At 43.6% G+C, this 27,909-nt stretch overlaps 1 protein-coding gene across 1 annotated transcript; it reads left to right on the forward strand.

Moving 5' to 3' along the window:
• fam184aa (family with sequence similarity 184 member Aa) lies at positions 1-27,909 on the forward strand. The gene is made up of 23 exons (XM_029520275.1): positions 1-165; positions 7,512-7,589; positions 8,681-8,815; positions 9,043-9,141; positions 10,271-10,477; positions 10,876-11,049; positions 11,134-11,295; positions 11,715-11,850; positions 12,541-12,722; positions 12,806-12,991; positions 16,499-16,621; positions 16,699-16,860; positions 18,656-18,777; positions 19,108-19,258; positions 22,154-22,268; positions 22,581-22,678; positions 22,937-23,090; positions 23,725-23,852; positions 23,940-24,124; positions 24,615-24,761; positions 24,849-24,966; positions 25,059-25,163; positions 27,477-27,909. Exons 1-23 carry the CDS (start codon positions 1-3, stop codon positions 27,483-27,485), a joined length of 3,141 nt encoding a protein of 1,046 aa, XP_029376135.1. The 3' UTR covers positions 27,486-27,909.

The following is a 27,909-nucleotide window of genomic DNA, read 5'->3' on the forward strand; positions in this document are numbered from 1 at the left end:
ATGGCGACGGGGGCGGGATGGCAGCCTCCGTACAACACCTCGACGGCCAGCAGCAAATACAACCCCCCGACGACGGCCGGCATGTTTTACGACGGCAGTCTGACGCTGGAATACACTCAAGACCTGCACCTGAAGATGAGCAAGAAGATAGCTCAGCTGACCAAGGTGTGTGTGTGTGTGTGTGTGTGTGTGTGTGTGTGTGTGTGTGTGTGTGTGTTTGGGGGGGGGGTCCTATTTGTAAACACACGGATGCTGCTGCTGCTGTTTCATAGTTCTTGTTTTTTTTTTTTTTTTTTTTTTTTTTTTTTTTGCGTTAATAGCTCAAGGTTCAAAGGTCACCACGAAACACTAAACACATGTGGTTGTGTGTTTGTTTTTGTTGTGATCTGCAGTTTTCAGTTTTCAGGATGCAGCACACAGAAAGAGTTGCATCCTTCTGTGATCTTACTACTCTGCTGAAAAAAAAAAATATATATATATATATAAATAAATAAAATGAAAATGCTGAGCACGCTGAGCTTTAGTTAACCTTTGCATCTTTTAATTTTTTTATTTTTTTTTTGTCATGGTTGGGCTGCCATTGCCTCCTTCCTGGGGGAAGTTATGTAATCCTGGAGGGATGCAGGGGTTTGGAAAGGCTGCCTCTTTGTAGTCCACCTGAAAGCTCTGTGTCTTCAGTAGTAGAAGATTTAAGGTGGCAGCTACGTTTTTCAGCATCCATGCTTTTGTCTCAGCGGGTAAAATGTAGATGAAGCAGTTTGTACAAGCGTCCAGGCCGAGAGGAGACAAAGGCAGGAGACGAGGACAGAAAATTTTACATAACAGGCATGGTGATAGATTTCCAAGGCAGAATTAGGCACCGTGTAGTCGGATAAGCTGGACAAATAGCCACGGCACTGCAACATTGATTGAAAATGTGCGTGTCTGGGATTACATTTAAATGTTTCAGTGCTTGATTAAAATGATTTGCGGCAGTGCAGAGATTGGCCGGCCAACAGTAGAGGAATTATATCTGCAAATAACAGATTTTAACCCTTTTGAGATCACTCCCAAGAATGTGGTGTTATTATTTTTGATTTTTTTATTGACATTGAAAGTCATTAAATAACAGGATAAATGTGTTTTTTCTATTTTTGTGTTCAAACAGGTGGACTCCAAATTGTGCGTGTAAAATTATATTTGCTTCCCAGTGCATGCAGGAAAAAGGCTCCAACTCTGCACCATAACCAAGAGCATGGAGGGAATATCCGAGTGCAGGGATGGATGGGAGGCAGCTGCAGCTAAAATAGGTGAAGAGGTCGGGTCTTTTGAGAGTGAGACAGTGTCAGCGTGTCACGCTTAGTTGTTAATGGAAGATCATTCACTATAAATATGTCCAATCTGTAGATGAACCTCCTTGTTTCTCTGTTTGATATCATTGTAGACTGAATGTATTTGGGAGTGATAGTGAAAATAATTGAGGGTTTGAGTCCCAGTTACAGAGATCCCCGCTTTATAAAGTACACTTAAAACGGATTTCTGGAGTTCTTTCAGGAGTCAGATTGTATGTTTTTTATTCTCAAGCTTCCCTAAAAACTCAGAGCGACTTCCTCTCTCCTGTGTCCAGGTGTCTTTGCTTTGGCAGATTTCTTCCTCTTGCTTTTTGCTCGTGTCTTTGTACCTGCAGCCTGCTGCTGTTTGTCTCCTGCTCAACCTCATTGCGGCTCGTTGTTGCGTCTGTGTGGAAACGTTTTCATTTCAGATGAGTGAATCAGAAATCGCTGCTGGGTGTTTCCCGTTGTTTCATATGTTGAACTGGATCCAGGATGAAGCTGCAGCTATGGTGATGTGTGAGTTGTTTTTGGAGTCATGCAGGTATCTCATTGTTCCCTTCAGGCCCATGCAGCAGTGCTTTTAGATCAAATGGGAAAGTAGGACATTTACTGGTTGTGGAAAAGCTTTATTGTTTGGAAGACTCAGAATTCAGAAGAAGCTCATAAAACCCTGTTGCCCAGAGACGAGAAAAATCAAACCACAATTTAAGTGCTATGCCAACTATGAAAGATGTTTTGAATGAATAAAAGCGATTGCCTTTAGATGTCGTCTTCTGACAGAACAAAAATTTTCTGACCAGATTACGTCCAGTTTACTGTGATAGGAGACAAACAAAGCAGCTAATCTTCTCCATTAATTAACCAGAACCAGAGCACGTTTGGCATTTTTCATGAAAACTGCTTACATTATGAGCCAAATCAATTTTCCAATCGGCTAATTGACTGTCAAGTTCATCATTTCAACTGGACAAAAAGAGTTTCAACTCAAACTCCCTCCAGACTCCGGCTGACCGCAGGCTCGCTGCCTGTTTTATTCCGACCATGAGAAACTAATTACGAGGAAATTGTGTCTTTGGTTTGAAGAGCATGGCTGACTGAGTTTTGCAGATTTTATTTCTCTGCTGCACATAAATGACACAGAGGCTTGATGAGGTATTTTTCTCTGGTGCAGAATCAGATGTAGCTCTCATCGTGGTTGCTCCTTTTTCTCCTGAGACTCTGATCACATGTGATCTGTTTGGTTGTGTGTAGCTGTAGAAATTTCAAATAAGACCTTCCCACAGTTACATCATTTTGATGCGTTAATCCTCTGCACAAATCAAATTTTAACTGTGTTAAAACTAAGAGAAAAATCTAACTTCTTCAAAGCTGCTGCCGCCCCGAAGAGAAGAAACGATTCTTCATCCTGACAACTTTACTGGCTGTTCCTCAGGGGAGGGAGCAAAGCAATCCTCCACTATTTTACACTTTAAGGTGGAGCTGAAGAGCACATCAGATAGAAGAGGCTGAGATCCTGCATGCACGGCTTCACAGCTGGGCCAAACTCATTTGTATTTAATAAGGAAATTCAACTTTATGATGCTGCAGAGTCACCTCGTCCTGGTGAAGGTCAGAAAGTCACATCAAAGATCAGATCCATGACAGTGGTTAAAAAATAATGAGAATGTAGTGAAACTGTCAGAGAGGAACACATTACTGACAGCACACATCACCAGGATGTTTTAATCTGATCTAAAAGGAGAGATTTAATGTTTTACGAGTTGGTTTATTAGTCTGCATCTCGGGGGAGAAAACTACAAGAGCTTGCAGCAGTGCAAACAGCAGCACTGTTGTGTAACATCGTTTGTCCAATAAGCTTCTATTAAAGCAGTGTGAAAGGAACAAATATGAGATTTTACCTCCTGAGTTGTGTTTAAAACAATACTGAGGCATGAGGAAATGACTCACAGGCTTGTTGAGGTCAGACTTTGTTCCTGGAGATGACTGCTGCTGCTGCCCAGCAGGTCTTGTGGCTTGTGGAAGCTGCCATCTCTGTGGATGTCAGAGCAATTTAAAGTTTTCCAAGAACACAAATGCACACAGATAGAGGTCTTACAGTGTGTGTTGCTGCGTGCAATGCTGCATCAGTTTCCTTTTGTTTAGTGGGGAAGATGAAACTAAATCCGTTTGTTTATGTTGTTTTGCCCTGTTCTTTTCAGAATATCACAGAAAACAATGTTTTCTCTCCCAGAGAGAATCAACATGCATCTCATTCTCGCCTGCTGCCTTTTGTGACTTGGTCGTGATGTTGTGTAGCGATGCCTTGGGAAGAAAGTGTGTGTGTGTGTGTGTGTGTGCGCGCCGAGTGTCCTTGGGCCTCCAGAGCAGCACAACAACAAAAGAAGGAACAAATGTGGAGTGTTTTTAGAGGACAAAGAAGACACTCTGGGCTTCGGCTAATTGCTAACAGACTGAGTTGCCACTTCATGTCAAGTGTGGTGACTGAGAGGGATCCTGTTAAGGCCACGACTCCTCTGAGAATCAGGTTTTCTTTCATCCTATAATTTGCCAATATGATGCTCATCCTCTGAAAGGATGAGAGCAGAGCCGTGGGGTTTTGTTTGAGATGAATACTGGAGTTGCTCTCCTTCAGACATTCATGACATTCATTGTTTGTGTCAGTTGACAGTGACTGACTGTAGAAAACACCCTTTTAGTGGCTCCACGCCGTCGTGATGTCACTTCCACCATCACTGCACATTTGTCCTGCGCCGACTCGGCTCAGTGTCTCATGATAAAAGCATTAAGAGTATAAATCTGACTGATAATTGGTGTTTTGATGAACATTTGCTGTCAGCTATTTTTCCGCCCCCGTAATGATGGATACAGTGGAGTTTGATTGATTGTACGACACACACAGAATCAATCAGTGCTCAGAGCAGCTAAAGCCGAAGTGTCTCTGTGATACATTTTAACGAGATCCTTCAGGGATGTTTTTCTCAGCCACAATGGGATGAATTTTCTTTCCTTTTGACAGAAACAAAATGATGCAATGGAGAAATTCTGGGCAAGAAAATCACAATTTCAAAGATAAATTTTAAAGAAAAGCTTCATTCTGGTGGCCAGTTTTGTCTGATATCTTAAATCTCAAATTTGATATTTAGACCCGATGGTGTGATGAAAGAGCTGCAACTGTTAAAACACAAAATATAAAAACTACAGCTGAGAAAAAGACATGCAGTATGAAGGAATATGCCGAAAGGATATATGATAGCAGCTGATTTAAATGGCTGAACTCATCATAAACCACGTTACATGAAGTCAGTGATGACTGCAGCCCCGCAGTGACTGACAGACTCACAGTAATGATAAAGAAAGCACATTAAACATGACTCACCTCATATCTGGTTCCCGGCCAGCTGATTCAGGTCAGTATCTGCACTGATCTTTGAGCATGACCTCCCTCCAAAGAGGCTTAGACGGCTTTATTCATCTTTATTTGTCACCGCTCACACAACCACAAGAGGTTGTTATGTTTTGTTTTGTTTTTTCCAGTGCACTCCTCCTGATGTGTTGGGTGAGAAGAAACAGCTCAGGGTGCTGCTATAATAAGGAGGGAGCACGAGGTAATTGTCCCAGTCCCCCCGCTAACGGAAAGACGTCAGTAGCAGCAGGGACCCCGATGCACAAAAGGGGGATTGAGGAGATCTCGCTGCTGTTTTTCTGTCGCTGCAGGCTGCCGTCTCACCTTTAGGCTTGATTTGATGGCAGCCTCGGGGCTTGACAACCTTCCTGCTCAGAGAGAGAGCAGAGGGACAGGCTACCTGCTGTCACTCTTTATTTCAGGACTTCACTTTCATGTGTTTGCTGATTTGCTGTGCAGATTCAGACACAGATGTTAAAATATGTGTGCTGTTGACAAACATTAAAACCAGCTCAGGTGCACTGCTCGATGCTCTCGTGAACGTTAATCGGCTTGTCTGGCTGCACCTGTCTGCTCGACAGATGCCAATGAAGTCTGCAATAACAGATTCAGCTCCGGCGTCGTGGAAAGCTCGCATTTCACAGCACGTCTGCATCTTTACTCACTGAAAACCACTCGTGGTTAAAGTTTAATGTGCTCAGCAATGTCACAATCTTCCTCCATCTGCAGCAGCTCAACTGTCTTTGCTCAACAACAAAGTTATGTATTTAAGTTTTAAAACCGGCTTTTACAAATCTCCAAACAAAAATCTAAGTAGTTACTCTCATATTTGTTGGCAGGGATTACAAGCCTTAATATTAAAACTCTCAAAACTGTCACTGCTATACAATAAATATACAGTATAATAAGTCTGATGGCTAAATATCCCATTTAGAATTGAAATACTTTCCTCATGTGTCCTGCAAAATTGGCTTGCGGATAATATTGAAGAATTTATTTAACCACAGAGCAGTTTTACAGTTTTTCGTGATGCAACAAGAATTGTCTTGTAAAATATTATTTATGGAAAGCAAGGTTGAATGTTGGGTTGAAGACACAAACAGTAATGTGAGGCATCTTTATTCCTCAGAGATGGAGAGACAAAGAAGAGAGGAGGAGGAGAATGAGGAGAGAGAGAAAGATAGAGGAGCAAAAGAGGGAGCGATAAAAGGATGAGAGCGGAGGCAGAGCAGAGAGAGGGATGAAAAGCAGCAGGCATGCCAGCGTCATTAAAATAATCATGTATAATTAAAGAAACATTTCCATGGCTGAGTTACTGCTGGGAATCAAAGTCTCGCACAGGGATCTACCTTTCTCTGCTTCTGTCTTCGCCTGCCGACGAGGGCGTCAACATGCAGTCACGCCACTGATGAATACAGCGATTGTCACTTGTTGTGTCGCTGCTATCTTAAAATTACAGGATATCAAACAACACTCATTAGCAGCGGAAATTCTTTTCTGACTTGTGGATGAGGCTCAACTCTTTCCACACTGATTGCCCCAGCGTGCAGAGGTGAAAACACCTGAAGGTGTTGAACCAGCGTCAGCTGAGAACAATCTTTGTTTTCACCACCGTTGGTTTTGCAGTTGATTTTATACCTCACAGGCAGCCCGAGATATTTTCCATTATCAGTGTTACGAACCAAAACGTGCAAAATATCACGTGTAGTGATCAAACTGATGCTCAGTCCCAAAGAGCTGTTCTAGTCACACAGCCTTAAAGCGCCATGGAAGCTGGATCTTCACCTCTATGATATCAGAAAAGCTGATCAATATGAATACATTATAGAAACTGATGAAGAGGAGCATCACACTGTGGAGGGATCCACAAAATGCCGTGTAATCTGCTCACCAACACATTTCTGCAGCGGTTTAAACGCACTGCTTCACGCACTGTACACTAAGACCGAGCGGCCTTTAAATGTCAGTCAGATTTACATGAGTGTGTCATTGTGCCTTGTGCTGGATAATTACTATTTATGTGCCTATTTCATGCTGTTTCTGTGTGTGCAAACTTTTCACCTCACCTGTGAGTTGAGGGAGCTTTGGACGCCGGCAGGGCTGTAATTTAGCTGACCGTGACTGAATATTAGCTGCTCACAGGGGGCTTCCATTTGCTGAAGCTGCATATCATTTACCTCTGGCACTTCTAAAACCTACTCATAATCCTGGAGGAGAGAGCGAGCATGACTGACAAGATGTGATTCACTTAGGTGTGTGTGCAGAGAGGGCTTACAGATGACCGCTTTCAGACAGAAATGTTCAGAGAAGGCAGCAGCAGCAGACTCAGGTGGATGAAGTCATAGCTGCTCATAATTTATACAATCTTTGCTGCAGAGCTGTTGTCCTGGATGAGTTTTAGCTTTCTTTAGAGCTTCAAGCTTCATCACTAAACTGACACCAATTTGACCCAAGATTTCAGATTTTTGACAAAAATAATCACAGATTATGTCATTGCTGGCAACCCTGAAGGAAGCCACCACTTCTCAGTATAAACGTCAGTCATGACGAACAAATAGTTGATGTAGACACGAAACACAACTCTGTTGATGTTGCTGTCTTTATTCAGAGCGCACTTCTATTTCTCTCCTCTCTTCATGTTATTGCGATGGATTTAGTTGCACTCTGAATGCAAAGCTCAGCTGTGCTATTCATTATGGAGCTATTGATCTAATATCGAAACAGTTAATACAAGGAAGAGCCATCCGCCCGGTCCCAATCTTTAGTCTGTTGTCTAATTCTGTTTCTGTCTCCAGGTAATTTACGCCCTCAACACCAAGAATGACGAACACGAAGAGGAAATTGAGTCTCTGAAAGAAGCCCACCAGGATGAGGTACGACGTCATGCTTGTCTATTTTCCTCTCACTCTCTTAATCCTGAACAAAAAAAAGAAGTGATTTCATTTAGCCAGAGTTACAAGCATCTGGTACCCGTAACACTGTGCAGGGGTGAAGCCCTCCGTGTTCAGCAGATTAACTCATTTTGCAGCTGTCTGAATGTGGCTGGTACAGCAGGAGGAAACCCAGCGTAAAGACTGTTTGTAAGACTGCAGATCAGCTTCAGCGCTCCTTCGCCAAGCTTGTCAAGGTTTTTAGATTCTTTACGATAGACAAATGTAGAGAGCGCTCAACATTTCAGCCCAAAATCTCCCAAAGGTGTCAATTAGAGCTGTACATTGAGAGTGCGAAGGCCGAATGCAGCGTATGCTCCTCGTTCATCACCTGTATGTAAATGCTCCGTCTGCCGAGTGACGCCCGCTATCAAAGGGCGCCATTTTACTGCTCGTTACCTTGAATGCATCTTGAACTGCCACCGTCAGGCTCTTGGAAAAAAAAAAAAAAAAATTAAAATGCAGCTGATTTAGTCTAATTGGTCTTCATGTCTTCAAGCCAACAACGCGTCTTCCTGCCAATGCTGCAACCACATGTTCAGAATATATTTCTTTTTTAATCAGGTGGATTTAATCTGGCCTGAGATCAAAACCTGTGAAGGGTTCATTTAGGGACAAGATCTAAGCTGATGTCAAAATGGTTTAAATGGTGTTAATTTGGTTGGTATTGCTTTCAGAGAGAAGCTTGAGTGTACCGTGGTCTAAGTTGTTCATTAAATTAGTGTTGCTTTCAAGTGTTAAATATTCAAAGTGGGACTTTTCTCTGTTGCCAAGAAACATCTCTTGGAGGCAGCAGTGTTTTTCTGGCTCCTGGTTTTATTTATCTCCACTCTTTTTCCCTTTCGCTCTCATTTCCGCCCACTCTGTATGTAGGTTTTTACAAATATGTACATGTTGCAGTAGGGAAAGAAAATAAACATTTCATGACCTTTTATTCTGTTTAATCTAAAAAATTCACTGTTTTTATCTTTCAAATCATCTGTGCAGCATCTAAGAGGTTGTTGTTGTTGTTGATGTTGTGCCGTCCCGCTCAGGTCCAACACATTGTGACAGAAACCAGAGACAAGATCATGCAGTACAAGAGCAAGATGGCAGATGAGGCAGACCTGAGGCGGCGGCTAGCCAGTCTGGAGGAATCCGTTGAGCTCCATGAACACATGAAGAGACAGGTCATTCTCTGCTGCTGGGATAAACAGACTGCTTCATTTGGTTGGGTTGTGTGAAGGGAGGCTTTCTTCACACACACATTTTCTTCCATGTGCTGCTAACTTAATGTTCTGTGTCTGGCTTCTGCTGTGATCTTGTGATGATATTTATTTCCTTATTTATTTAAATTCAGAAGTTATTGCATAAAATGCAACGTTAATATGACGCTGCAACGCTTTCTTCCTGTCAGGCTTTAGCAGAGTTTGAGATGTACAGACAGAGAATGGAGGACTCCCAGCTCTGCACTGAGGCCCAGCACACACAGAGAGTGGTTTCTATGAGCAGAGAGGTAAGGCTTTACTCTTAACCGCACACACACACACACACACACACACACACACAAATATATAGCTAATATCCACACAGCTTGAAAAAAGACTGGAGGATTCAATGCGTTGCACATCTGACTGTTCGTAAACTGTAATATGCAAAACAAATACTCCAGACTTGAACTGCTCATGAAATCAGAGGGAGCTGTGACTCCAGTGTGTGGGTACATGTTCTGCTTTGTTGTTCACAGTTTGTATTCAGCACTGTGGGAGTGTACATGACCGGTCTAACTTATTGTACAATTTGTAAATGCCACAAAAGTAAAAACTGCAGCGGCACCAAAAGATAAATGTGAAATATCCTGCAGAAACTGGAGTGCTCTTTACTGCAGGTGAACACACACATTCAGCTTTGGTACTCCAGCGATTGCATGGCAGTCTGAAGCTGTAACACCAGATGTTGTTGCATAAAACCTTCTTGAATGTGTGAAGATAATAAAATGTAAAAAACATGTTTTTCCATGTCATGTCAAGCATCATATCATACCATAAAATGATGTCTCCATGTCATCTATGCCTGCTTCTGCTGAGTCTGATGGCAGTGGGCATAAATGAGCACCTAAGGTCACTGAGCTGGGATGAACTGCTGGCTGAATGAGCTCAGTTCATCATTGGTCTGTGTTAGAGTCGGTCTTTCGTCCTTTCTGCCACTGCCCTCACACTGTCTCGTCCCGCTTTGACTAAAAAGGCAGCCTCTTTACCAACCTGAGCAAATCAGTTGGCGCCACATCACCATCGTATCTCATCTCATGTTGCATTTTTCGATGTCTGTCAGATTTTTTGATGCAACAGCAAACACGGACACGTTTCGTCATCGCTGCTGTTTGCACACGTTGGACTGTAGAGAAGCAGCAAGTATTTGTCTTGAGTGAAACCACGAATAAGTGACTGACAGCATGAGGTTAGACTGTTTTTCTTTCTTTTCTTTTTTTTTTTCATTTTCGATTTATGTCTTTACTCTTTTCTAATCGTTTGAGCGGGATTCTGAAAAGATGCAGTGAGCATCTAGCTCGGCACAGAGAGAGATTAGGTTGGCAATGACACATGAATGATTCAAACAGAATAGAAAATGTTTCGTGGTTTCACTAGGTGGAGGAGATGCGTCGGGATTTTGAGGAGAAGCTCCGGGCGTTCAGCCAGGCTCAGGCCCAGTTTGAGGCCGATAAACGGCGGGCACTGGAGGAGATGAGAGCCACCCACCGGCAGGAGGTGGAGGAACTCCTCAACAACCAACAGAACCAGAGTGCCACCTCCACCGAAGACCAGGAGAAACTGGCCGAGCTGCATAGACAAGAGGTGGGCTAAGATTGAGAGAGACAGGAAGATAGACGTATCTTTTGGAAGGATTGAAGCACGTTTACACAGCAAGTTACTTGATGGGGTAATTGCTGTTGTCTGAGGCTTATTAAGTTTTCAGATTTTGGTTTGGAAACTGAAAAATGTAGGGTTGTTTTGGTGGCGTACTTGGCTTTTGAGTGTAATATAATGACCATGAACCTTTGTTGCATGTCATCCCCTTATTTTCCTCCCATTTTTCTTTTCCTCTCAACTATTTACTGTCAAATAAAACAGGTTTTCCAAAAGCTAATATTTTGAAGAAATACATATGATGGTAAATGGTAAATTTTCAGAATGTGGTTTTTGGCATCACGGCCTACATTCAAATCTTTCTGTTTATCCATCTCTGTGTGCAGGTGGAGGCATTGATGGAGAGGGTGGAGGAGCTCACAAAGGATAAGGTTCGTCTGGTGGAGGAGTACGAGGCGAAGCTGGCTAAGGCTCAGGAGTATTATGAGAGAGAGCTGGAGGCCATGAGGAGAACACACCAGCTCACCACTGAGAACCTGCTGGCCTGGAAAAGGACCGAGGTAAACCTGGCCCTTGGTTAGGTTGATCACAGTTTCGGGTTTTGTTGGTGCATCAAATCTGTGAATGTTTGTGCCCATGTGAAGGTGGAGCTCCGTAAAGAGTTCCAGGCTCAGGAAGCGGCTCTGCAGCGTTCTCTTTCGAAACTGAGGAGCGAGCTTCAGAAAGCTCAGGAGGAGGCCAGAGAGAATCGAGACAAGACTAACAGGCTGCAGACGTCACTGGCCAATGCAGAGGGAACCATCAAGGTGTGTGTGATCATGGATACAAGAACGTGAGGGTCTTCTGAAATGACCAAATGAAACACAGAGACTCTTCCACTTAGCCACCTGTGTCTAATTGTGTTCGCATTAACAGAGTACAAATAGTGTCAGAGTCTTCTTTCGGTTACATTTGCGTAGTGAAGTGGGCTAAAGTGGTTGAAAAGCAGTCACAGAAAACAAAAACAAAAGTAAAAGCCTCGGGCTGCAACTGTTTTCAAGGATCTCCGAGTGGTGGGAAATCTAATGTGGTGTGCAGTGATGGTCCTGCAGGCAAATCTGCTGAGCAGGAATAGCTGGGTGGGTTTGTGACTGCAGGCTGTGGTGGGAGAGAGAGAACTGGGGTTTAAAAATACCAAATGTTGGATTGTTAGGATTTAAGTGTGTGTGTGTGTGTGTGTGTACAGAATCTACATAAGCAGCTAGAAGAAGCTATCCAGGACGGAGAGATCTGGGTGATGCAGCTGAAGGACACTGAGTATGAACTTGAAGGCAGCAGGGAACGAGTTCAACAGCAGGCAACTGAAATCCTCCACAAAGCCAGTAAGAGCCTCCTGATGTTTCACACATCTGCTGAAGGACCTGGAGCTTGTTTTCATATTTCTATGCATTATCATTTGGTGGTTATACCATCTGTATCATTTCACTGAGCTGTATAGAAAAAGAATAGAAACAGCTGATATGTGCTCTCACATCTGTTTTTTTTTTTTTTTGTCAAGAGGAAATTAATCTTATGCTGCACACAAGCAGCCTCCTGGTGTGATTGGTGAAGGAGGATGTTTCTTTATTTTATGGACATATTTCACATTTTGGATCTGTAGACACCCGTTAGGTTTACATGGAGCCTTCGGGATGCAGAGATCAAGCCCCATTAAACCTTTCATAATCCTTTCCAGTGTGTTGTGGTGGTGTGTGAGGAAGGGAGCTTTTCTCTTGAGGGTGCAAAAATTTAAGGCGAAAAATGAGGAATGCAAAGCAAAACCTCTCTTTTGTCCACTTATTTTCAGTCAGAAATACTCTGCACTCTTTCCCTTTATCTGTCGTGAACCAGCTTTTCTCAGAGTAACTTCTGAAAAGGTAAAACTTGAGGGCAAAGTCAGGAAACTCACCTTTTCCTCAGCAGTAAAGCACCTTTAATGCCAAATGTCAAAGTTTGCCTGTGGTGGAGAGCTGGATTCAGAGTGTCTCGCTGCTTTGATTTCCAACTGCAGAGTCTGTTGTGACTGTTGCCAGGTCAGATCGGCTCGCTGCAGGCCACCCAGATGGCCCACGAAGCAACCATCAGGAATCTGGACCAGGAGCAGAGCCGGCTGAGGGAGAAGATCAGCCGGCTGGAGGAGGAGAGGGAGGCTCTGCTCAACCAGAGCCAGGCCACCAATGAACAGCACAAACAGCAAGTGGTCAAACTGGAGCAGGTACTTTTAACTCACCTCTGTCTCCGGCCCGCTCATAAGAGACGCCACAGAAAAATCAAACCAACGCCCCTTCTCCTCCTCAGTCTCTGCGAGAGGAGCACCAGGGCTACGAGAAGGAGCTCTCCAGAGTCAGAGCGCACTACGAAGAGGAGACTCTTCGCTTCAAGGAGGCGCAGGTCAGAGCTTTGGAGGACATGGAGGAGAAACACCAGGCCCTGAGGGAGGAGGCACTGCAGGAGAAGGAGGAGGAGCAGAAAATCCTGATGACAGTGAGTCCAGTCGCCATCTTTCAGCTGAGAAACATTTTCATATTAATAAAAATCAGTAACAAAATAATACTCATCCCTATTTCAGCGAGGACACTCACACTGAAGTGAATCCTCAGAGAAGTACTCATGATCAGTTGTCTTTGTAGTTGTGTACTTTAATACATATTTTGAAAATGATCAAAACACGACTAAATCCCATTCAAGTTCAAGCAAAGTGATTTTATTTTGGTTTATCAGTGAAAGGTGGTGTACATTTAGAATACAAGTCTGTAACTGTTGTAGACATGACAGACATTTGCTCTGAAACACTGATGCTGTGTTTTCTCTGCGACCATATGGTAGAATCATACATTTACATCGCTGCTGTCTGAGTGCGTCAAGCCCTCCGTCAGCACTGCTCCTCTCCTGTGGTTTGACTTTTCAGATATCTGGATGGTTTAAAGTGAACCAAAGAGCAAACAGACTCACAGTTTCTTCATCTTTCGTGAGCTAATTTTTCAAATGCAAAAATTTCTTGATGAACTTGCAGTGGGGGAAAAAAAAGCCAAAAATGAAATCCCCAATTTCAGATAAAAAGAACCTTCATGATGAACACAGCCATGTGTTGCAGCCTCTCTCTCTCTCTCTCTTTCTGTGCAGCGATATCAGCAGTTAATTTTTTCCCTCAGAGCAATAGGCTGCAGTTAAAGGAATATGTATCTCTAAGAAATGAGCAGCCTGTGCAACCGACTGCACACATTTAATTAGGTCAACAGTAAGACTAAGATGTAAAAACATCACAATCTCTCCAAACCCCCCCGGCGTCCGTCATTTTGTCATGTTTTTGTTTTTCCTTCCTTCTCTCCTCGCCCTCCGTCCTCTCTGTTGCTCTGAGTTCAAAGGGGCTGCGTGGAGTGAATACAAATGTCCTCCATGCCAGAGGTGCGGGAGCAGCAGATTGGATTACACAGGTTAAATTAATTCAGCCCGATTCATTTTCACACCACAGCACTCATACTTTGCCAACAGCTGAAGGTTTAAGCAGCAAGAAGAAGTTTAGTCTTTCCTGTTGGTATGTTTTGATGCTGTGTACCACCATTTTGCAGTTTGGGGGGGGGGGGCAGATGAAACTCCTCAGTTATCTTTTTAAAAACTAACTCAGTACATCTGCTGTAACATCAGCTGATCACTGACTGCTTAGTTTGCAGTCAGGGAGCAGAGATACGATCCAGCTTGAATAAAAAGCTTTGGTTGCCACTGAAGAATGGTAAACTGATTGGTTAATAACACAATTATTTCATCACAGACTGTTTGATGAGGAGGAGCACTTGTTTGTTTCCTGTATGCAGCTGTTACAGCACACCTCATTTACTCACACTCATGTGGCGCCTCCAACAATCTTGCAGAAGATGAAGGCGGCATGATGTCAGAGCAGAAGCGGGGTCGCTCAGACCACTTTGTCCTGTTCCTGCATCTGAAATAATATTGAACTACATCTCAGTTTCATGGCATTACTTCCCCCCCCCCCCCCCCTCCCTTTTTTTATTTTTTTTTTTTTTTAACAACATGATCTCAGACTTTCGATGCTGTTTGAAGCTGCCTGCTAATTGGCTGATTTTCATTGACATTTAATCCTGCCTCAGAGCCAAGTGAGAGCGTTGTGTATATAGATTCCCTGGAAGAAACAGAAATGGAGAGAGTGGATGGGGGGGGGGGGTTATATTATGTAAGACAGAGCTGTGCTGTTCCTTATCATCTTTAGATGAATATCTGTTTTTACTGAGAGTGAAATAGAGTGAGAAAAAAGAACATGTAATTTTCTAAAACATCACCTTTTTTTTTTTTACTTTTAGCTTTTATCTCTGTCAGCAACATTATTAACAAGTTTCCACACCGACAGCAATAAAATGATTAATTCTACAAATTGCTTGTGCAGTGCTAATTCATTACTCACAAGCCCATTTAAGGCCAGAATAGCAGCTTTGGATTGCTGCCTTCAGGCTTTCTGTGGTTTTAGTTTAATTCATCCAGTCACCATTTGTTTCCACATAGAGGTAAAGATGAGACGAAAACTCCTTTTTGTTTATCTGTTATCTCTGTTTCAGAACCTTTGTTTATTCTTATATTTCATATGGTGGCAGCATGTTTTGAGGGATGCAACTGCACATTATTTTCATTATAATGTGATCATTAAATTGTCGGCCAGTAAAGGGGAAGTGGCGGAAATTGTCCACATCACAATATCTAGAATCCAAAGTGACGGCATCAGTGAACAGTGTTGAGTTGTGTGTTCTTCAGGGGAGCCATTGGATTGTTGCTCTGGAGGTCAAGCACTAACCAGGTTGACGGCTAGGTTCATTCCCACCTCCTCCGTTCGGCGTGCTGAAGTGTACTTGAGCAAGATGCTGAACCCCAAATTGCCTCTTTTGAGTGAATGGGTGAATATGATTAGCATGATAAGGGCTTTGTAAGCAGTCCCTAAGATTAGAAAAGTGCCACATAAGTGCTGCCCATTTAATTAAGTTGCCTATGATACGTTTCTAGTCAGTGTATCTGCATATGCAGTGTTTAAAAAATAATGCATCGCTTTCTAAAATGTAAATGATTACCGGCAATGCAGTGGCCTTAATCAAGCTGCTGAGGTGCCGTAGTAGTTAAAAAATATTCACAGTAATGGCACACAAACTTTAGAGCTCAGTATTATCAGGTCAGTTCGGACTGGAGGATTGTTTATGAGCTGTCTGCAGTTCTGCTCAGACTGGGTTTTCTTGGCCAACTCTCCTAATCCACGTTTGGAGCTGTGAAGTGAAGTGAAATCAACCAAATAGCATGAACTCAGAGTGAGCCTCCAAGGAGACTGTGCTGTTTATCCAGCTGTACCTACAGTGTGACTACTAAACTTCCACTACAACAAATAGGCAGTAAATGAAGAGAATATAGCCTCTGAATATATCAGTGATGGGGATGAACAGAAAACAGACTGAGAAAAATACAGAAACTTAAAGTGCCCCAGAGAGGATTTCATGCTGTGACTTGAAGGATTATAAACTGGTTGGCTTGGCGAGATGGCCTTCTAAGTTTAAATGACGGCTCACATGTGCCTGTTTCATTCACCTGCTGCATACTGAGTCACAAAATGGGATTTATTGTCCAGTGGCTTCCTAGCTTCCCTCCTTTTCTTTCTTTTTTTGTGTTGTAAAAATAATACTTTTAGGGTTTTTCAATAGGAACTAAAATCATTGTGGATGCACTTAACTAAGAACTGGAGCAAAATGGATGAGCAATGCAAAAAATTTAGCTTTTATTTTTGGAGTGGAGTGGAGAAAGAGAATAAATCAGTAAAAGGTCTTCTTCACAAACCGTATTCATGTTTCTGCAGAAAGGCCACCAGGCTTTTATCCTAACATGTTCTCTGATCATCGTAAATTGTGGGTTTGTTGTTGTTGCTGGTTCCCAACACAAAACCAATCCCCCAGTTTATGTACTACTACTTCTCATTTAACTGTATTCTTTCTCTCTTCTCTGCAGAAAATGAGTCAGGAGTTTGAGATCAAGCGTCTGTCGTTGGAGGAGCAGAGAGACCGTCTCCAGCAGCAGCTGGACAACCTGAAGGAGGAGCTCTCGGCCAAACTCAACATGGCCAATCAGGAGGTACGAAATGCGCGGCCAGCTAAATGTGACTCGTCTCCTTTACCTGTTTGCTGACTCACCGGGTGACGTCCCCTCAGGTGTCCCACCTCCAGGAGATGGTGAGAGAGGGGCAGCAGAACCTGGGCTCAGCTCAGACACAGATCAGCTGTCTGAAGGAGACTCAGGAGAAGCTCAAGATAGAACTGGATGCTACCAGAGCTAGAGTCCGTGAGACCAGCAACCTGCTGACTGACCTACAGGTGAGGATGAGGATGACCCGCCAACCGAAGGTTACCTCAGCAGGTCTGTTTCAGAAGTTAATAAGAAGTAAGAAGTTGATTTGCCAATCAGTGATTCTGTTTTCCGTCAGTCTGTGTCCTTTTCAGTGTGGCGATTCAAATTGTCCATCACGCAGAAAAACTTTGTCAAAGTGACCAACTGACTTGTGATCACAGAAGAAAACCAAGAGAGATGGATGGATGGGGAGTTGGAGGAACAGTTTGAGAGCAGGAAATGAGCATTGACTGGGAAATAAGTGCAGCTCTGGAGGCCAGCTGTGAGATAATGATGATGAGGCTATTATGAGTGAAGTGGTGCTGTAGATGAGCGAGAGGAGAGACAGGAAGTGTGTGTGTAAGACAGTCATTATTTTATACATTAGTGGTTAATGTTAAGAGTGTTAGTTTTCAGGGATCTGTCAGATACTCCCAGCAACAGTGATGATGCTGAATATATTAAAATATGACAACACAAAGAAAAATGTGAGGGTGTTTGGGACAATATGAGATACATTCACAGGCAACAGCGCAAACATGATGTTGAACGCAGATGAGTGAATAAGACACAGCTGCTTCAGTACATAAAGAGCAGTCAATAAAAGACAAAAGACAGACAGAATGAGAATTGTTGAGTGGTGCTCTTTGCTTTCCCACCAGCCCTGGATCTATAACGAGAAAGGGATTTGGACTGTTATTAAAAAAAGAAGCAGCAGCCCAACACAGGCTTGAATCTTGCATGAAACCCTGCTTGGGAAGCTAGACCAACTACTGTGGTTGAGGCTGAGAACCGAGTGGCTTATTAGACTGTGAAAGGAGAGTGGAAAGAAGAGAGTTCACAGTAATGTGCTGCTGGATTTATCTGGATTTTTGTTCCCGCTGATGATTGTCTCAGATCGATACTGCGTGTTGACATTAGTGAGAGAAACATGTGAAGCACAGGCTGTCCTTTTGAATTGCAAAGTTCAGTTGCAGAAACGCAGCATCTTTCTTCTTCTTTGTCACTCACGCCTTGTCTGAGAGATCCAGCCCCAGTGTGGACCAAACGTGGAATACTGATGTGCCATCGTGATAAATATTCAAACCCCCCTCCAGACAATCTGAGCAGCTTTAAACAAAGAAGCAGCAGAGAGCCAAGAACAGTCAATTCACAATATCAGTGATTTTTATACCACCTTATCAGTTTATGTTGCGTTAATAAAATCATTCAGTCTGCTCAAAGATGAACACAAGAGCTTTTAGTGTCTTTTAATGAGCTCATGAGCAGATAAATCCCGGAGCCTCTTCGGCAGCAGGAAGCAGATGACCCGGTGAAGTCGGCTTCTGTCTTGAAACCAGCGTTTCAAATCCCCCGTAGCTGTGGAGGAAGGCATTGTGAGTCATCCGGCCCCCGGCTGTTGAAACGCTGCATCTGGTCAGAGATGTTCTCACTTTTAGGAGCTTTGTGCTGTTATTTGTTTAAGATTCAGGGGACCCTGTCACCGACACCAAGAGGCAAGCTCTTTATCACGCAACCAATAATTTACTTGATTTGGGATTAGAGCATGCGTTTTAAATCCATGCTGTAAAACCTGTTTCACTCAGAGTCCTTTATCATTATCTAAATTACAGCTTAGCGTATAAAATCAGATTTTTAACACACAGATTTGTTTTCCTGAGGTGGTGATTTTTAGAGGTGAACGGTGTTGATGAAGCTCGCTTGTGCCTGAAGGAAAGACAAAAACAAGGAATGGCTCTGTGTTTTTGGCTGATATTTGTGCACCCGTGTATGTTTTTGCAGGAGGAAATAGAGACCCAGAAACAGCAGCACGAGGCCAGAGTGATGTCCATCAGGACGGAGGAGAAACAGAAGATGGACAAGATGGCAGACGACTTGGACCAGAAATGGAGAGATGCATTGCGGTAAAAGAAAAAAAAGAAAAAAGATTGGATACTCCGGCCTCATCTAGCTACTGACAGCCTGTCAGTCTCACTCTCCTGTATTTTGCTCTTTCCATTTGTTTTCTCATTCCCCTCTGTCATCTCTCACCCTCCCCTTCACAGTCACACTTGTTCTTACCGTGACAAGCCAAAGCGCTCATGGAAATTAATAAGAGCCAATAGGAAATAGACAGTCGGAAGCAGGTTCAGAGAGGCATACAATATTTACAGATATCCTTAAGCAGGACAATTAATTATGCACAATTACATGACTAAGACTAATTCCGCTGAACTCTGCCTTTCTCTACGCAGGGAAGAGCTGCGTTTGTTGAAGGAGGAGTTGACCGAGGAGTACGATGCCGACAAACAGGCGGCGCTCACTCAGCTCTCTCAGCAGAAGGAGCTGGAGATGATGGCGGCCAGAGAGGGCTGGCAGAGGAAAGTGGAGGACCTGCTGGAACAGGTAATTCAAATCAGAGTCAACAGGAGGAAATGGGCAGAGGCTTCATCAGATGAACAGATAAATAAAATGCATCGACCGCTCCAGAGCTTTGAAGGCATGATTACCTCCATCACAGAGCCTGAACTGATTAGATTTTCTCATTCAAAACTCTCGAGCTTAAACTTCTCCTCCTCCTTAACATTGCGTTAGAAGACACATGAGCCCGAACAGTAAATGCCAGTGAGGATTAACGGCATGTTACAGAGAAAACATGGAGAAGATTGGGGAGCTTTTTGTGGCAGACTCGTGCCAGCCATGCCATTACATGCTGGCACAAAGATGGCTGATCACAAAACTGAGCCCAGGCTGTTGTTTTTTTTCTCTCATTTTGTTCTCCACGTGCATCATGATGCATCCCGCTCATTCATGTCAGACACCTGACAGTCGCATTCACCCACATTATCTGGTGCCTTAGATGTTCTCTATGGTCATTATTTCGGGTTCAACTCCCTTGTTTTGAAGAAAAGCCTCAGAAATTGATTTTATATCAAAGACCTAAAATATAAAATTCACACTGCTGCCATGTAGAATCTTAAAAACCCCCAGAGTGAGTTAGTTTCTGTTCTTAAATATTTTTTTTACAGCTCTCCTACTTGGTAGTTAGATGCCTCCTTTATTTCAAAGAGAAACCAGTGGATCAATGATCAGGTCTGAGACTTTAAAGCCAATCAATCAGAATATTTTTTTCAAGAAATCCGTCAATCATCAAGTCCAAAAATCCCTCCTCCACTTACCTAATGCTGAAAACCCGAATTTACACATTTGTTATCGCATGAAACAAAGAAGCAGCAAATCCTCCTTCCATCCTGGAACAGGAGAACGTTTGATTTATTTAATTCAGAACGCCTGAAACTATGGCTGCCCTAAAATAGTTTTTAAAAAAGTAAAAATAAACATCAAACAATGTCACAGAGCTGACACCTAAGGAGCTTACAGTGTGTGCATATGTATGTCTGTTTGTGTGTGTGTGTGTGTGTGTGTGTGTGTGTGCACGTCTCGGTGACGTCTGTTCGTATGTTTTGTCTCTTCAAAGGGCTTTGGGAATTGGGATTTTTTTGCATTTTTTTTCCCCCCCAAACTTAGATGAAGACTCGCCCCTCTAATTTGTGCGTTTGTGTGTCTGTGTGCATCTCTGTGTCCCTTGCGTGAGGACTTGCTGCTTTGCTTTGTTTTATATGTGCGTGAGGCTGAATATCTTTGGATTTACAAAATAAAACAAGACATTTAATGAAATCCCCTCGATGACAACATTTCACTGTGTCCTGATATTTTATAGAAAAAACACTAAACTGAGAAAATAAGTTGCAGCATTTTGGATTACACGTCATCCATCCAAACAAACCAAAACTGATTCTGAATCAGTTTTCAAGAAAGTTGGTTCTTTTTATTTAGATCCACAAGTTTAATTTAAATGACATATCACTGCATAGAGAGAAACCATCAGAATCAGAAATAATCCTTTCCATCCTTTCAGTTAACCAAATGTAAAGAGAATGAGACAACGTGAGACAACAGAAAACAGCCTCTTCTGAAGCTACAGTGCAGACTGTAAATTTTGAGTGTCAGCCAGTCGATACGGGAAACACATGATCCCTGATTCATACGAGCAGCCGTCACAGCAACAGCAGCAGGTTTCTGATGGATGAGCGGTCTGCTGGAGGACTCTCACACTTTACAGTCACACTCAAATATCCCGGGTTTAAGTTTCACAGTTTCATGATGAAGACTGAAAACACAGGAAGCATTTGCACCTCGAAATTAATCTTCAAATTTTCTTCATTCTTTACTAAGAAAAATACCAAATTGAGGCATTTCCCTTCAGAGATTTGGCCTTCCTCCTTTTTCACCAGTTAAGCACCAGCCTTGCTTGTTGAACCAGAAATTATTTATTTACAAGTTAAGAAATGTCATGTTGTCTAAAATTATTGTTCTCTCAGACATTTTGTGTGTGTGACCTACAGATATACGTTTCAGTCCATGTAAAGCACATTTATTAAACCAAACGGGGGGCACAGGAAGGAGGATCAAGTCCACAGGTCATCAGCCTGCCGTTTTAAATCCAAGGCCAATGTAGAAGCCCACAAACTTGATCCTCTCTTTAAATCCATCTTACCTGACAGTCATTAATGTGGCACTCCTATAGCACTAAATCCTGCCGGGGATTTAACCACCGGAGCTTGAGGAAGAGTGACATGTGGAGGACCAGAGCTGCCTGTCTGAGAGAGCTCTGCCATTCACAGCCACTTAGGCCTCTAATAGTTCCCATATCTCCTGAAAACAAAGCAGTTTTGTGCACTCTGATGGGGCTTATGCTCGTTGGCTCTGTGTGCCGCGGCTCGTTGTCTGACAAGCTGTCGGCTCATTGAGACGAGCGGTTGAAATCTCCAACTACAGCTCTCAGTGTCTGGCTTACGTCCACGTGTCGATATCTACCACCAGCGAGGAGCTGTCAAAAACTCCCGTCCGTCTCCCCAAAGTCAAAACAATCTGCGGCAAAGCTGATCTCACATGAGGATTAAAGAAGGGAAGCAGGACATCAAGAAACGATGATTATCCTTTCAGCACTGACCTAATTGAATGTGCATTAAGTTGAGTGTGTTGCTTTTTTCCTGTAGATGCATATTTCTTAAAAGGCTTCATCTAAAGAAGGAAATAAATTAGATTTTTGCTGCAAAGCCAGCGATAGAAAACCACTTGGAGCTTTTCCACGTTCCCGCTGCAGCCCTGGATGTCATGACTGTTTTTAGATTTAGGGTGCAGGCACGATGACCTGTCCTCATTCCCCTTTTATTATCTACCCATCGAGTCTGATGGCCGTTCTTCTGCCCCTCACTGTGTCGTTCCGTCTTCATCCAGATCTCGCTGCTCAAACAGTCCTTGGAGCTGCAGCTGTCTCAGTCGCAGTCGGCTCTCCAGCAGCTGCAGTCTCAGTTCAACCAGGAGAGAGAGCTGCTGAGCCAACAGCTCAAAGGTAAGCTGAGTTCTGCCTTGTTCCTTATTAAAAAATAAAAAAGGCACTGCAGCTACAAGCAGCCTTCTCGAGATTTTTTTCATTTCATTCCCAAATGTTGGCATTTATCGCCATTTCTTCAGCACGAGCCGTTCGGTATATGTTGTGTGTCCAAATCATTGTTTCCAATAGCATGATGGAAGATCAGTCTTTGTTCAAACTGTGTGATTCACTAAAATGGTGGAAAATCACTCTGAACAGATTATCATGTCGTCTGTCTGTCCGTTTGTGGTGCAGCACAGCGTCCATGCTAATGCCTGTGTGTGTTTACAGAGATGCAGAGAGAGCATCAGAGGAGAGAACATCGATTACAAGAGGCTCACTGCTGTGCCCTCAGCACCATGGAGGAGGCTAGACAACACCAGATCAGGGTAACACACACACTGAACTGCAGCTTTGCCTCATCTGCTTTAATTTCATCCGTTTCCTCGTTAAATGATATTGAAAATGAGAGTTAATGTTTGAAAGAGAGATTTTCCTGGGATTTTTTTTATGTCATCCTTTAAATAGTGAGGCCGTAGATCAACATATTCCCTCACTCTGTACCGACTCATAACCTGCCAGCACCGATAATTATGTTTCCTCTAAAATATATGCCACATCTGCTTCCTTTGGTTTGTGCCCTCCAGGCCCTGGAGGAGCGTCTGAAGCAGGAGCAGAGGGAGGAGGTCCATGCTCTGAAGGAGGCTCACAGGAGGACCTTAGACATCCTGAGACAGCAGTCAGACCAGGAGCTGCAGACGCTGCGTTTTGAGCTGGAGGACGAGGGGAAAGCAAAGCTGGGTAAACACACGTGACATCTTGCCTTTGACTCGTCTCTGTTGTGGCCAAATTGATTTTGGCTCCCATCCACAATAACAATCTCTTGTCCCGTGGCACAGTTTGAAACTACAGCAATGATTTTTCTTTTTTCCCAACGCTCGGTGAATTTGTTTCTGTCTGTTGTGGTTATGTGGCTACCAGCTGTGGGGAAGTTGTTTACAGACAAAGGGGTGATGAACACTGCGAAGCGTTGCATACAGGGTTTGAATTATAAATGATCCTTTTGAGAAAGTGTTATGGCTAACCCTAACCCTAACCCTAACCCTCAGTAAAGAGATTAAATCATCAGATTATAGTGTCAGTGTTGAGTAAGAAAATAAATAAAATATGGTCTCCTTGGATTTATTTGCACTAAAAGCCAAGAAATTACTTTTTCTCTGTGGTCTGTGAACAGATAGTAGGTGTTGAAATCGCAGAAGAGATGCATGCAGTTGCCTCTGATATTAAAACAACTTTCACATGAAATCTTCCAAATGTAAGTCATTTAAAAGTTCCACTGATGGAAAAGGGATCACAGCGAGGACGTCTCCACACATGTATTTTCTGTAATGTTCCCGTATTTTCTCCATTTAACGGTGGAGTTTCTGTCTGGCAGCTTCTCTCCGTGCAGAGCTGAACCACCTCCACGCCACAGCCATAGAGCATCTGAAGCAGATCCATCTGAAAGAGAACAGCACCGCCAAACGGGAGCTGGAGAGCGCCATGGAGCACAGCCACCAGCAGGTAACTGCGGCAGCAGTTCACAATCTGTTTGTCCTTCTGCTGTATGTGTGTCTCTTAATGAACGCACCATATATGTATATATTCCAGGAACAAGAACTCCTTGTCCGCATCTCAGATCTGCAGTCGGAGGTGTGTTCCCGTAGCAACCGCATCACCGACCTGGACCACGAGATCCACTCTCTGAACGAGACCATCGACACTCTGACCAGAGAGCTGGAGCTGAAGGGCAAAGAGGTGCTGCGGGTCCGCAGTGAAGCCAACCATCAGATAAGGTGCGTCACAGCTAATTATTATTGTGGGAAAGTGTGAGGACCCCAAGACAGCTAATCCGGCTGCCATCTCATATGGGAAGGATTTGGGCAGCTATTGGAGCTCATTAGATCATCCCTGTCAGGTAAACACAGATGGGCTGCATACTCTTTGACTCCAATCCTCTCTCCCACTGAGATAAATTTAGGCTTTGGCATTAGACAGTAGTCATGGACAGCAGAGCCAACGCTCTCTGCACCGGCTCCACTCTTTGGGTTTTGCTTGCAGCTGCACATCTTGATGTCACCCTCCTATAATTTTGTTCAAAGTGGCGTCACTCTCATGTCTCCCTACCAGGAAATTAAATGTATTTGTGAAGGGATATCCATGATTGTGCAGTAAAACCCCCACCGGAAGAAACACGAGTGATAACTTCAGGAAAACTCCATCTGGCGTGCAGAACATGGTGGATTATGTTTAAGTCATGGTTGAGGTTGTCTGTCTCTCACACAGGGCCCACGAACAAGACCTTTCAAAGAGACATGAGAGGGAGATGGGGGAGCTAAATGCCGTCCATCATAGAGAAACACAGATCATGCTGGCTGACTTCAACAAGGCCCAGGAGGTCCTCAAAGACAAGATTTCTGCTCTGCAGATACTGTAAGCCACTGAAGTGTCTGCCACGGCTCACAAGCTTTCTCCTTCGTAATGAATATCGTCTGATGTGCATCATGTCTGCGTGTCCAGGTTGGAGGGGACGGAGGAGAAGTTAAGGAACAGAGAAAGTCGACCGGAGGACTTGCACATCATCGCAGAGCTCAGAGAGATGGTGACGGAGCGGGAAGCTCTGGTCAAAAAGCTGGTGGTGAGTTTCAAAGGAGTCTGCAGATGAACAACACTGAAACAATCCACCATGCGTGATTTCTGTTCTGTTGTTTTGTTTGGGTTTTGTTGAAGGATGACAAGAAGTTCTACCAGTTGGAGCTGGTCAACAGAGAGACAGGCTTCAACAAGGTCTTCAACTCCAGCGCCAACGTTGGTGTCATCAACCCTCTAATCAAGGTGAGCCGTCGCTGTCGGGTGTGGAGGGCCCTGTGGGTGTTTGTGTCACATTACCCCTCCATCCCATAACCTTCACACAGCTGAAAGACTCTCACACCACACACTTCAGCTCCAGCTGCCAATAAAGTAGGATTGATTATTATTAAAGGCAATAAAGGCCGCTGTGATGATGATAAATCTGCATTGTGCCGTATGAGTCTTGCAGTGAAACAGCCCATTCATCCTGAAAAACCTGCTGTGAACATGAAACATCGTGTCACTTCGGCTTTTTTGTTCAGACAAAGCTGCTCATCGGCTTTCTTCATTGATACACACACGGAGCTAATGGAGCCATTCAGAAACAGTAACGCTTGATTTCAACTCCATAACATCTGTCCTGCGCTCCTCCTCGTCATGCTTGTGTGCTCTCTGCAGGTTCTTCGTGCATCCTTTCTTCTTTCACTTAGACCGCTAAGCTCCAACTCTTAGTGATAATTTTAATAAACCCACTGTGGCAGAAAGTGACCGTGAGAATGATTCCAGGTCCAGGACTCCAGTTTTTATCCTTGCTCTTAAAGTTCATCACCTCAATCCATCATCTTAATATCTAGACGATATAAGTATGTCCCTGAAATCCAGAGTCACCTTCCCCAACCTCCCTCTCTGTGTGTCTGTAGTTAAAGACAGGCAGCCAATCAGATCACCGCTTCGCCAGCTTCCCTAGCCAGTCAGCTCTCCGATTCGTCAGCCCTCCCACCATGAGTCATGAAGGACAGGAAGAGGAGGGACAGGAGGTGGAGGAGGTAGGATCAGGAGGACGCTTTGCACCTCCTCTTCCCCCCCTTCTTCAACCGTCCCTCTGCTGACTTAGAAAAGCCCTGCCACTGTTCAGCTGTCTTCCTCCTTCTCCTTCTCCTCAGCATCCTCCTCCTCCTCCTCCTCCTCCTCCTTCTCCTCATCCTCCACATCATCCCATGCCAAGCCTTGCTCTTCCTCATGCTCCTCATCCTCAGGAAGCCCTGGTGCAGCATCAGGGCCTGCAGAGCTTTAGGAGGTGAGAACTAATGTGACTTGCTTCCTCTGCTGCCCTCAGTTCATTTTCACTTCACATAATTCGGAGAGTGATTAGCTTGATGTTTGCTGTCTCCACCCCCCCAAATGCTAAATTCGTACTACACTTCCCATAATTCAGTGGGCAGCGAACACTGAGCACCAATGTTTGTTTCCCATCATGCATCAGGACCTGTCAGACCATTGATTACAAGCTGCCTTATCTTATAGTTTCAACCCTGCTTGATAACGAACTACCAATGATCTTCCATCTTCAAATTTCAAATGAACTAAACAAAATAAAATGTTGGTGCTTTCAGATTAGAGAAGCATTTTTAAAATATAGTTGGTCTGTTTTGTATTTAGTTTTTTGTTTTTGTTTTTTTTTTTTTTTTAGGGATTTAGGAACTTAAAATTAGAAGTTTCTTTTGTTTTGGTCGTACCCAACGAGCTGCCATGTGGGATGTAAAAGCCTTGGATTTGTGCATGAGATTTTAATTGAAGCTCCAGCCAATTCTGAGCACCAAATTGATCTGTTCGTTTCTCAGACCGCGGCGGTGCTCCATTAGTTCAGTATCAGGAGAGAAAATAAAGATATTAAAGATATAATCCCCTTTTAATCCATTATGCTTTAACATCTCACGCCCAAATTTCCTAACTGAGAGTAATCACAGACAGAAAAATCAGCTTTTTTGTTTTGTTTTGTTTTTTTTTTTTTTTTTTTGGCTTTCTCCGTCTTGCTGCTTATTAAAAGAAACGTTGCCTTTTTGAATCAGTCTCGATGGGGCCTCACACTCAAAGCAAAGAACAGAATAACTAATTCGAAACTGTTGCGGCTGCAATTCACAAATGTAAAACTTGCAAGACAGCGTGGTCAGTCTGTTCTGACTTTGTCCTAGAGGAAGTAAAGCAGCACCTGGGACTGAATGGTTGTATTAATGTGCAGATGGTGGGTCTGTGGAGTCTGCATGCTGTCCGTGTGTCTGTGTGTGCCGACACCAGCAGCAGTGAGAGGCTCCGCTGCACAGGATGTGTGATTTAACTGTTGAGCTGGGGGGGGCGAGGGGCGGCAGCTGTGCTTCCCCACCAGCAAAGATGTCCAAATCTTCACCTGAGCGAGGTAAAAGATTCATGCATGGACTCCCCCGGACTCCCCCCCAGCTTGGAGCACTCACTGGGCCTCCCTGAGTATGGCACATCAGCATGCGAGGAAACTTTCACTGTTATCTGTGTGTCTGCGGATCGCCTCTGTTCACTTCATCAGTTCTTCATTTTTCCCTTCAGCCTTCCTGAAGCCAGCGCGGCGACGCCATCGGGCCCGAGGGCGATGGAGGCGGGACAAAGCAAACAATACGTTGCAAAAGAAGAGGAGCTGTACGCACAGTACTTCTCTTTCTGACCGGCAAAAAAAAGAAATAATAAATCCAAATTCTATCAAAAAAAATGTAGTAATGGGACAGAGAGCTAAAGTTGGACAGCAATCGGATTGCAGGTATTTGCTTGTAAAAGTATCTGCAGTGCTGGATTTCGAACTTTAGGGCATCAATTTACTGCCACTAGTTTTCTTCATCCTCTTATTTGTTCCATGTGTGGTTTAGAGCAACATTTCGAGGAGAACAGACGCTAGAAGGACTTTTCATCTGCAGACCCAAATGTAGATTTGACTGTGACATTTATCAAATACGAAGATGAAATAAGAAGGAAAATAATCAGTTCA

This window comes from Echeneis naucrates, chromosome 2 (assembly GCF_900963305.1).
Source record: "Echeneis naucrates chromosome 2, fEcheNa1.1, whole genome shotgun sequence".
NCBI lineage: Eukaryota > Metazoa > Chordata > Actinopteri > Carangiformes > Echeneidae > Echeneis > Echeneis naucrates.